The sequence below is a fragment of the Contarinia nasturtii genome, unplaced genomic scaffold (genome assembly GCF_009176525.2).
Source record: "Contarinia nasturtii isolate CC-2019 unplaced genomic scaffold, AAFC_CNas_1.1 Cnas_scaffold_2861, whole genome shotgun sequence".
Lineage (NCBI taxonomy): Eukaryota > Metazoa > Arthropoda > Insecta > Diptera > Cecidomyiidae > Contarinia > Contarinia nasturtii.
This window is the reverse complement of record NW_022200178.1, coordinates 1,088,933-1,100,963: the sequence shown is the minus strand read 5'-3', so window position 1 is coordinate 1,100,963 and position 12,031 is coordinate 1,088,933. Positions and strand designations below refer to the sequence as shown.

Genomic DNA, 12,031 nt, shown 5'->3' with positions numbered 1-12,031 from the left:
CGTGTGAAAACTTTGATGCCTCAATCAATGCCATCAGCAAAATTGTTCGAATTGTTTTGTCTTCATTAAATGAACGTTGCGGTCATTTCACAATAAACGACCATTCGACCGTTCCAAGTTAAATAAACGAATGAGAATTTCTATGAAATATTTACCAGATGCCCGGTTTTTTTCTCTCTTTTTGCAATGATTTATTGATGGTTTTGTGTGCAAGTTTCTATTTACTGATAAAAGCAATCAAGTGCTTTGGCAAATTAAACTCTTTGCCTTCCAAAGCCTCAAAGCGATTTTATTTGTGTTCGAATGTGAGATTCCATCCGAAAGTATCTGTTTGTATCGAAAATGCATTGAATCAATAATATCACTCGTTCCATTAGTTCAATTGGGGAATTTTTTGGTTTTGTTACAAAGGCTGGTTGCATGTGCATTTATAGTTCTTAAGAAATGATGCTGGTGCCACAATAGTTCCGTTTTATTTAATTATTTATCGTTTGTTACAATAAGTTATTGATTCGATTCGTTTATTAACTTAGATTAACATAATATTGATTTTCAACTTAAAGTGCTGCACTTTTTTCTCCCTTTAATTCTCTATTTCTCTCATTTTCTTCTCTATCTTTCGTCTCCAGTCTGTTTATAAATTCATTCACGCTCATTCGCTATCAAATGCGAAAGTAATCCATTTCAAGCGACACAACCGTCCAATAAATCTGTGTGAGAAAATAGAGTTAACTCTCCGGTTGTTATGTCAACGCTGGCGATGTCACAAACATTCGCTAATGGATTAAGCATGTTAAAATTCCAATAGAAAAAAGAAACGTTGATTAACTGTTTGGAAATGCAAACATTTTATTTCAATAATATTGTGTTGTGTAAATTGCAGGTCATAGAATTGCCGTTTTTTTGCAGCATCAAATACACTCTCACAATCATAATTGGCCATCAAAAGCGATTAAAATGCGCTGCCACAAATTGCAATGCAGAAAAAAGAGAATTGCGGTATTGTGTGTGTGTGTGTGTGTGAGAGAGAGAGAGGGAGAGTTACACGTCGTACGTTTTTGTTCACCCATTATCTGTTTTCATGTGATAGTTTTTTTAAGTCTGATTTTATAGGATGGTTTGGAATATTGAGGAATAGATACCATTGCATAGAAAAAAAATATTAGAGTAAGGTTACTCTGATATTTGGAGTAAATGAAGGGTTTACTCTTCAAAACGAGTTAAAAGAGTACGGTACCAGTATTGGTGTAATATGTGTAGGTCGCTTGTAAACGAGAACGAAGAGAGTAATCTTTGAATTTTGGAAATCTTTTCGTTTCTTTAACTTAATGAGTTTTTTATTCGGGTCATTTTTTTTAACACATGTCTCACAGCATTTGTCTCAAAAAACCCTAGAAAATTGAAAGATTTTTTTCTTCGTCAAAAAACCTAGCAAAATTTAATAATTTCTCCCCTTTTAGAAAGTGAAGAGCAAAAAAAAGGTCTTCACATTTTTCGCGAAAATCCTTAGCAAATCGAAAGAATATTTTTCTCAAAAAAAAATTGAAATTTCAAAGGGGGTAATTCCCAAATCTGTTCTCCAGGTGCGGGGGGGGGGGGGGGGGGGTGATCCAACCCTACGGACCCCTGCTCAGAAGCAATGTTCGATATATAAAATATTTTGAATTATGACCAAAAAATCATAAACCAAAATAACATAACCTATAATAGATATCCATATAGATTAATATAAATGTTACAAAAAAAGATAACTATGATAAGAGTGTAATTTGTTTCTTTAAATGTAAAAATTATGCCTAATGGGCATGGTTTCGACAGATTCAAATATTTCTGTTTTGGGATCATTCATTATTGTTGGGATCGAAATAGAAAAATGAAGCATTTATTTTATAATTTATATGTTCTACTATTTTTGAAGATCGGGTATTACCCGACGGGTAATCATCGGGTAAAGTATATTGTATGATTCTTGAGAATATTTTATTGGTTTTGGCTTGACTTGATAAATTCGGCTGGTTTTTGATTTCTTCTGACAATTCTTTTATATCAATTAAATTGAAAATTGTTTGTTGTGGACAATACACTATTGTCAAAATAATGGATACTGTATTAAATGAATCGTTGCGGTGAAACAGTAGCTCTTATTTTTCTCTAAATAATACTGCAACATGAAGTTTTTTTCACGCGGTTTATTTGTTGTAATACAACAAATAAACTATTCATAAAAAAATTTATGTTGCAGTATTATTTGGAGAAAAATAAGAGCTACTCTTTCGCCGCAACGATTCAAATATGTAACGGTCTTTGTGTACAACAAGTCAACGGTTAGTTAACTGTGGAGTAAAAGTATGTTCGACCGAGGAATCTTATTGGTTTGTTTGTAAGCGTGTGCTTAAGGATACGTGTGGTACGCAGATCTATGTTACCAAAACTCCAATAAAGGGCCTATTTCCTCGCGTCCGATTTGCATCCGATTGTAATCGTGTCCGATTTTTTGAAAATCGGCGAACAAATCAGTCGCTGATTATGAACAAATCGTTTGCCGATTAAGATCCTGAACAATTTTTAATAATCGGTGGACGATTGAAGTTGGACACGATAACAATCGGACGCCTAGGCCGTATGCCTTAAGAGATCGCGGTAAGTAAGTACTTAGAAGAATTTCATTCGTATGAGAAAAAGGTTCGATTGTCATAAAAATGTTGTGTTTGTAAATTTTTTCAACAAGGGGATATTCATACTAGAAAAACTAGCAGAACTAGCAATGTGTTTATAGTGCGTGAAGTTGGTTCGCAGTAATTTTTTATACACATTGTATATGAAGGAGCCAACTTCACGCACTAGAAACACTAGAATTGCATAAATATCCCCATATTTTTCAATTTAATCGAAATAGTTAATTTTGAATTATAAGTTGTTCAGTGCGGCGACCAATACCAATGCACGGTATTCGCACACAGTACTCGGTGTGTCGCAGCGGTCACAGAGGCAAGCGTCTCTGTAGACACACCACACCGACACAGTAGTTAGTTTTAGTATAAGAAAAACCTCCAATGTATACGCACAGAAATAACTATATTCTCAAATATAAAATAATGTTTTAATTACCGAAACCCCCCCAAACAATATATTTGGGCCAAAATTTGGAAAAATACAAAATTGAAATTTGTTTGTTTTTATTTCTATTATAATTTTGTTTGTGTTAGTGGAGAAAAAAATAGCAAAAATGTTTGACAATAATTATACCTTTCCAACGGTGTATCACTCATCACAAATACCTTTTCAACGGTGTATCAAACACCATGGTTTGTTTTCATTTCATTCAAAATTTCAACCATTTTTTGTGCAAAATTACACTGGCTAGACGAAAACAAATCATAGTGTTTGATACACCGTTGAAAAGGTATTTGTGAGTAAAATCGAATGGGAAAGTCAAATTGGCATAAGAATCGATTTTGGTGTCACGAATGTGAACAAGAGACAAATGCATGTTTTGTCAAATGAAAATGGTATGTTATTAAATGCTTAACGTTGTGTAATGGATGTTTGGACGCATATCCATTTATTACACCGTCGTATACTGAATCCGTTTGACAGGCGGCATAAAATGCACGCAAATATCAAAAACGTTCTGTGCAAATAAACTCCGTTTCGATTGAGTTCATGTTCACAATAAAAATCGATTCAACTAAATTCTTGCTCGAATTTTTTTTCTCACTCGATTCAATCAAAATCAATGTTTAATGAACGTCAACCACTTGATCCAGTTTCGATGCACGCAATCTTATCAATCACTCAATATGATACTGTATGCGAAAAAGACACACATACATCCATTTTTATCGTACTCACCGATCTTGAAGGATGACAACTTTTTCTCGGCCACTTCCCAGCCAAGAGTCCATGTGTTTGCACAATTCGCACAATTTCTCCAATGTTATCGTCGAAATGCATGACTCCAAATCAAATAATTTATAATTCTGAAACGAAACGTACATATAATCGATGTGGTCAAATATTTAATGCAAGTGAATAAAATAAGAACAATTTGTTTTTTGCTGGGAAACAAAAACGATTGATTGATTGATTTGAATGTAATTGGCTACCTTTCCGTGTTTCTGTTCCAGCATCGAGATCAACTCTTGTTCGTAGATGTCCTGCGGTGATTCATCGTGCGTTGGTGTATCGCCGATCTCGGTCGATTCATTATCACGTTTCGGTTGTTGGGTCTGCGCTCGATTCGGCAGCACCGACGCCAAAATCCGTTCGGTAACATAATTCAAGCCCAAATGATCGGCAGCCGTTTTATCTTGATATTGCGATAACTTAAGCGGGAACTATATTAACGAATTTAAAAAAAGAGAATAAATTTACATACTTTAATCATTTTTGATATGCAAAAAACTTTCAATGAGAAACTTAATCGTAAAAAATAAAAGAAAAACGATAATAAAAAAGTGCTTGATTCAAATATCGCTGCGAATTGCGTTCAAAGTGTAATTTAATCAGAATTTATGAGAAAATTTGTCAATTTTTCCATTGACAAGATAATAACCATTAACGAAACTGAAAAATAATGAAGAAAATGTCTCGAGGACAAATACCATTTTATATCTTTTCTTTTTATCTTGCATTCTCTCGTCGCATTGATAATAAATTAAATTAAAGTTTTGCAATGTCCACATTGGATGAAGTAATATGCCATCATCAGTCTTTTGCATTGTCTTCGCCCCCCAAAGAAATCAAAAGAGAGCAAATTTATGATTTGATTTCGAAATGCCAACGCCAACCGATATATTCACTGAATCGTTATTATTGTCGAGCTGGTTGCGAATATCTGTGCTGCCTTGAATGCACTTTATTTCTCGAATTGGAAATGAAAGTTTTTAACTCACTTTATCAATAGGATGAATTGTAATTCAGACTCATAATCAGTGATGGTTTTTTCCTATCTGAATAGCACTAGCTATTCGCAGCGTCTGTACAGCATTGCTGCCCAGATGCTGAATCGAAGCGGTTGCCGCACGCGTTTTGCACCACACAACATATTGTCATATAGTCTAAGTAACCAGTGAGCTCACAGAGTATGATACACTAATGCCATAGTCAGTATACAAACGCATGTCGAACAGAGAAAGAACGCGAACGTATATGCTCTGTGTGGTACAAACGAAGTGTGTGCGCGTGCGGCAACCGCTACGATTCAGCATCTGGGCAGCAATGCTGTACAGACGCTGCGAATAGCTAGCGCTATTCAGATAGGAAAAAACCATCACTGCTCATAATACCGTACGTACGTAACAATTGAATGCATATAATAATCGCAAAGTTTTTGGTACGGTGCATCAGTGCGTGATTGTTGAACAAAAAGTTTTCGATTTTTTTTCCTTACAATTCCGGTTGGTATCGAAGAGTAATTGCGATTGGAATGTTGCAACTTGTGAAATGCGATAGGTTTTTTTTTGTTCGTTTGTGCAAGCAATGTGCTGCTGTTGATTGAATTACAAACTTTGTTATGTGCAACCATATGACTAATGCGAGATAAGTGTACGTCTCCGCATACGTATGTGTGCCTCGAGTGTGGTGATGATCAAGAAGAGGAAGCAATGAATTTGAATGTCGATTCGACAAGAGTTTATTGCGCCTAATAAAACGATGCATCGTTGCATCAGAGAAAAACCGTTTTGCATATCACTTACCAAACAAAGCCGCTCTCACAAATACCATTTCCACACCAGCAAATGAATTAAATGCACGCGTGAACAAGAGGCAGCAAGAGGACGAGGAGGAGACAGAAAAAGATAAGTAATATGGAGACAAGTTCGTTTGGCGTTTTTGTTCATGACATACATATATATAGAATGTTGACGAATGTGTTTACCATTGGGAAGGGAAGTGCAGAGCGATAATAAGCGAAAAGTGTAAGAATAAAAATCTCGTTAAGCAGATGCTCAAGTGAATCGTTTAGCAATGCAATTCAGTTCAGCTGGCGCATCCAAATGAATTAAGAGATATATGCAATAGAACCAAAGCCATTCCATTTATAATATTATCTGAATGTGTATTTTAGAAGTCGTTCTATGAGCGATGCACGAGCAGAAGCAATTGCAAAATATGTTTTTCTCGTGACTTAGCTCAAAGTACAATGGTTTTATTGAAAATGGCACGCATTGTTAATTAATACAAATATGTACTGTTATGGAAACAATATTTTCGTGTGTGCATTCATGAGAAAAAGGCGTTTCAATTAGTCATTGGTGCTATCAAAACTAACGTCAAACATCTTTTCGACGTTTACAGTTTCGATACGCTCATACATAAAATAAATTCACATTCAGATGAAAATGCATTAGACTCAGTGCTCTCTGTGGAATGCAATTAATTTTTTTTTTCATTTCTCGTTCAAGAGTGTTTTATTCGTTAGTTGTGTGTGTATTGCACTATTATCGACAGCTCACGTTCCAATTTTTGCTTCACGTCGACCAGAAAAATATAAATCATTGCATATCGAATTTTAAATACAGAGGAAATGAAATCGTATCGTGGGATCACAATGTGAGCAATGGGAAAAAAATATATTTGTAGATATATTCCTGTCAACCAAAGACAAAAACACAAAAAAGCTTTGAAATCGCGATCGTGCGCAATGATTTCGTTATGAAAACCTCTTCTGTCCAGCCCATTTATTTACCGCAACAACATATCTAAATAAATTACTTTATGGTGGTTCTGTTTTTTTTGCATCTTGTTTTGTTTTGATCCGCATAGAAATACAGCGTGGTGCGCATCACAGTATTCGCGATTGAGTGAAAGGCACGATTTACGATTCGCGAAATGAACTCTGACTCAGGCGACCGCCAACATTTTCATTTAATCGCTCCTAAGGTCGACTGATTTATTCAAAAACGGTTCTCTGTTTTTCGATTTCGTTTATCGAAGATCTGAATCAAGCCAAAGAAATTACAACTTTGTAACACTTTTTTTTCCAACCCGACGGTTTTGAATCGTTCTCTCCCTGCATAAATGTGTGTGGCTTACCGTTTGCGATTTAGATATCTGTGATTTGGCATCGTAGTTTTTCTGTAAAGAAAAGAAGAAAAAAAATTAGTTAATTGAACGAACTGATATTTTTAGATTATAAAAAGAAATTAATTCTTAGATGAGACGAGGCTCTTCGTCGAATGAGTCGAGGAAATGACGATAATCATTCATATTTCTTTTAATTATACGAACGCAGTCCAAATACGCAATCGTCGTGTATTGTTCATGAGAATCCGTTCGAAATGCCACATTTCATTGAAATAGAAGTGACTTCATCCTATTCGCTTCTTTTTTTTCATTTTAATCATGTGTTTTGCCAATTTTCACAGCCATTTTTGTTCACAGAACATTGTCTGGTGTTTTTTAAAAAAACGGATCCATTATACGAACTGCAAAAAATTCAGTTTTGTGAAGAAACCTCCGATAAATTATCAAAACTAAAATAACCTTTTCAATTCATCATTTCATTTGAACAATTCATTTGAAAGGTTAGTTTATTCTGTCTTGTGATTTTTTTTTGTGTGCCCCATATTCAACTTGACTTTGAATGTTTTTCAGACTATTTTTGTCATTTGATAAATTATACATTGTTGTTTTGTTTAACATATTTTAAAAACCGATTCAGTATAACCGAAATGAACCATTTACCAGTCGTTGGAGATGAACAAACCTCTTGAATATGTACTTCATGCATATTCAATGGAATTTTGAAAATACCAACAACAAAAATGTATCATTTCAATTAGAATGAATCGATGCGACATTTTAACCAACCAATTAAAAATGAATAAATTCACTTGGAATATTAATTATGATTTATGAATCGTCGTCATATCTAAAATGCATAATAGAAGCGATTCAATTGGGTCGGCTTATAGCGAGAGTGAAATAACACGAAATGCTCTCGAATTCAACGAAATAGTTCACGTTTTCGTATTTTCGGTGGAAAAATTGAGTAAAGCCCTTGAACTAATTTTCAAAAAAAAAAAATCCATAATTACCATAAAAACATGTTTTGCCAATTTCAATCTTTTAACAAACTCAATGCATCATATGGCTTAACTATTTATTATTGAGTATATGCCGAGAATAATTTCGAATGCAAACATTTTCGGTTAACTGAATAATTTTGATCAGTTTGCATTTTGAATGCGATACCATCGCATCCACCGAAATAAATCGAAATTAATTAGTATTTGGAGGCCTCGAAATTTTTTGCCACAAAATTAAAAGACTAACCCGTTCGATATAAAACGATGCATGGAGTACGGTGAATGCGATTCGATGCAAAAATGTTGAAATTGTGCAATGTGGTTCGTTCGGATCTCGTACCACATCCGGATACTCATCAAACATAGTTTAATATCCTCATTTGAAGTAAATATTTTCAATTCATCGATTCGGTTAAATAAACGGAAATTTTCACAAACGATTACCGAACCACTTTATATCGCATCAATTTAATACCGAAATTTCTAGGTACATATACGTAGGTACGGAAAATCAACTGTCATGCTTTCACAAACAAAATCGACTGAAACAATTCAATTCCATCGAAGTGGAATTCAATATGTGGCCGAAAATTGTGTTATGAAGCATTGCATTTCCATGACAACACACACACACCGGTCAACTTTAAAATTTCCATAAATGAGGTGGACGTAGCATGTGAGCCGCTTGTGAATGTGTTTGATGACTATGCAAATTAAAATTGATTTTAGGAGAATCAGATCAAGTATTATCAATTTTTTTTTCCTTTGCTGGAGTACACCACTCAACTAAAATGGAAAAACTCATTTTGCAAAAGCTTTTCAACTCGTTGGGAATTATACTGATGGGATTAATTCATGCCCATTAGATTATAAAGTAAGTGGAAAAACTATAATCTATTTTATTATTTGGTTGCGTTGTCGGCAAATCCATTTGCCATTGATTTTCGTACCTTTTCAAGTAGTAAAGCCAAGCTGTCTGCTTAAAGTTTTATCAAAAATAAAAAAATGTGAAAATATAAAACCGACAATTGTGTCAGTCATTTTGCAAACTACCCGACTACTATCTTTGATTGAGATTTTATCGTATATGCAAAGCAGTAGCTTATGATTTATGTGATAACATACAATGACGTCGCATTTTATCTACGCCGAAGAAAATGCAAATAATAATGGCTCAAATGAGATAATCATAAATAAAACTGTATTCCGTCGCAGTTTTCGTCCTTTGATCGAACGAGGAATGTCATAAACAATGACGAACAACACGAAAATGTAATAGCAATTTTTGTCGTTGTGTCATTTTGTTTCGAATTAAAGCCGTAAGCCATAGACCATCATCCACATATAAAGCAATAATTCATGTCGCTTTTTGAATCCAATGGGGCTTTTGGTTGCAGGTCATTTTGTTCATGGCAAAAACAAAATTCAGCACCGTTCCAATCTAACAAACGGGAATCCTCCAACACAATTCACAAAATACGGTGCGGCACAATTTATACGCTACCACGACATAAATAAACATACGAATACTAAGAATGTACACATTTTTAAGGTGTGGGAATCAATAAAAGCCGCTTTTTTATTCGGCAGAATATTTGTTCGAAGCACGCGATTGTTGTTTTGTTCGATTGAATGTTGTTGTTCCAGTTTACCACTCGCCCAAATGGTTACTATTCAATTTAATCAAAGAAAAAAAAATGTTTTTTTTTATTCGATGCTTTTTTCATGATAAAACACCGTCTGATTGCATTTTTGAATACATTCCATTTTCACTCGTTTTTTCACTATTTTATAATTAATGGAATATGCAGATTACCATTCGGATAATGCATTCCGATTTCCTTTCGAAAAATAAAAAAACCGTGCGTGATAGAAACGGAAATTCAGTGTGCAGCTGAACAGGTGTTAAATCTCAAAGAAGAATTGATTCCATCTAATTTTGTTCCTTTGTATCGTGTAAAAGGAAGTACTAGAACAAGCGCATTCGACGCGGAAATGACCCAGAAACAATTTATACAAAATGTTCACTTTTTTTATTTCACATTTTTTGCGCTCCGAAATGGCGAAAGAATGTGAACAAAATCTGATATAAAAATAAATCTTTCGCATGGATTTACCATCGTATGTTTACAATCGAATTCGCCTGAATGAAAGAAATGTGTGTGTTTTTCTTTCTCTCTCTCTTTGCAAACATAGATCATCGTAACAAATCTTTTCGTTGACTTTATGCAGCAGTTTCTATAGAGCATATAAAACAAGTCTTGTTTATGGGTTTATTTGCCAAAGTAAAATTCGTTGGATTGTGTGTTTAGATGTGAACAAAAAAGATGCATGAAAAGCGTTGACCGACTTTGCTGTTTGAGAAACGCAAAAGAAAACAGGAGCAAGGAAAATGAGATAAATTGAGGAAAAATAAATTTTACTACAAATTAATGGTGGTCAGCAACAATCTCAATTCGAATATATAAATCCCGTGTCCCGTATGATATCATCATCTACAAGTTAATTCTATTTATATTTGGTAATTTTTCATCTTTTATTCGCAATTTCAATGTGTACACGAACCGCGAGCATTCAATTCGTCGGAATGAATTTGTTGTCGGCACAAAATGTTGAATGAATTAAAAGTTGTGTGTGTGTTCTTTGTTTTATAGAAAGGAAAACAAATTGAAAATTGCGAAAAGAAAACAAAATCGTTGAATTTCATAAAAAGAAAATAGTTGCGCGCACACCGGTATGCGAGAAGAGCAAAAAAGAATAAATTACCACATGATTTGTCCGTGCAATTGTTATGCTTGATTCAAAGAGTGAAAGATAAATAGACTCGCGGCATCGTAGTGCAAGAAAAAAAACGATGAATGTGGGCATCTGGCTCGCATCCACTCTCATATAATCGACTTTATTTGTTTAAAGCTTGAAACTAGGTTAAAATAACTGTTTGCTTATTGTTTGAATAAATCGCGTACCCACGATTTTTATTTTCCACAGAATTTTTGATGAAAACCGTGCAATGACCTATTCGTTTTTTATTATTTCTTGAAATGTATGACGCGCGCAATGCTCTTCTTCCATCAACCGCAAATTGCCAGGGAACATACCACCGTGAATGCGAAAAATTGCCAAAAATACACGAGTATTGGCCATGAAAGAGCTTTTTACATCGCACAACAAATAAACAATTTCACAAAATGTGTGTTGCTCTGATGTTTGCATTGCTGTGATTGAATGAAACAGGTTTCGATAAATATCTTCCTCGCTACTGAAATCATCAATAATTTTATCAACGCTGTGTTTCACTTCGCAAATCCAACGCATAAACATTTCGGACGTATTTAATATTTGGGGCAGAGTCAAAGCGAACCGACTAAAATATGTTAAATGCATCGAAAGAGAAAATATCGCTTGTGCTCAAGGCCAATATAGATGAAATGTCAAAATCACATGAAAACAAGTCGTCGTTTAAAAGCTCTATAAATAGATGAATGAAAAAAAGACGGTCGCTGAAAACATCGCGTACAATTTGTATGTTTTGCAAAATGATGAGCATTTTAGTTGGCAGAATGAAATGTGAAAGGAATTGCGTCTATGAAAATGCAAAATTTTGTCCGAACTCAATTAGAGTGAACATTTTCCACACTATCAACATACACACAGGACTCACTCGCTCTCTCTTTCCCTAGCTCCGCTCAAAGTGATGGCTTTGATGTTCGTGTTCACACATAATTTTACGCAACAATAAATTGCAAACAAAAGTAAGGCATTTACAGAAACAGAACTCATTTTTGCTAAACTTTGATTACATCTCTTGCATTGCATTTCTGCGGGATTTCCTCTCAACAGGCGTCGATAGACTGCACAAAACCGGAAAACTCTTTTTACATTCGGTTTATGACAATAGAAGCAGAAAATGATTTGAACTGCTGCATAAAAAACCGGCAGTTGTCAAAACCAAAAATGCGAATGCACTTTGTTCCTTTGACAAGGTTATGCAATATGTT

At 34.5% G+C, this 12,031-nt stretch overlaps 1 protein-coding gene across 7 annotated transcripts in view; it reads right to left on the bottom strand.

Moving 5' to 3' along the window:
* LOC116349303 overlaps positions 1-12,031 on the bottom strand; it is a 169,534-nt gene that overhangs the window by 39,105 nt on the left and 118,398 nt on the right. For all 7 annotated transcript variants that reach the window (XM_031780675.1, XM_031780679.1, XM_031780676.1 and 4 more), the window contains 3 exons: positions 7,039-7,080; positions 4,107-4,337; positions 3,853-3,980 (listed from right to left, as the gene is read on the bottom strand). In XM_031780675.1, the coding sequence (XP_031636535.1) occupies positions 3,853-3,980; positions 4,107-4,337; positions 7,039-7,080 (401 nt within the window). The remainder of the gene's footprint in view (positions 1-3,852; positions 3,981-4,106; positions 4,338-7,038; positions 7,081-12,031) is intronic.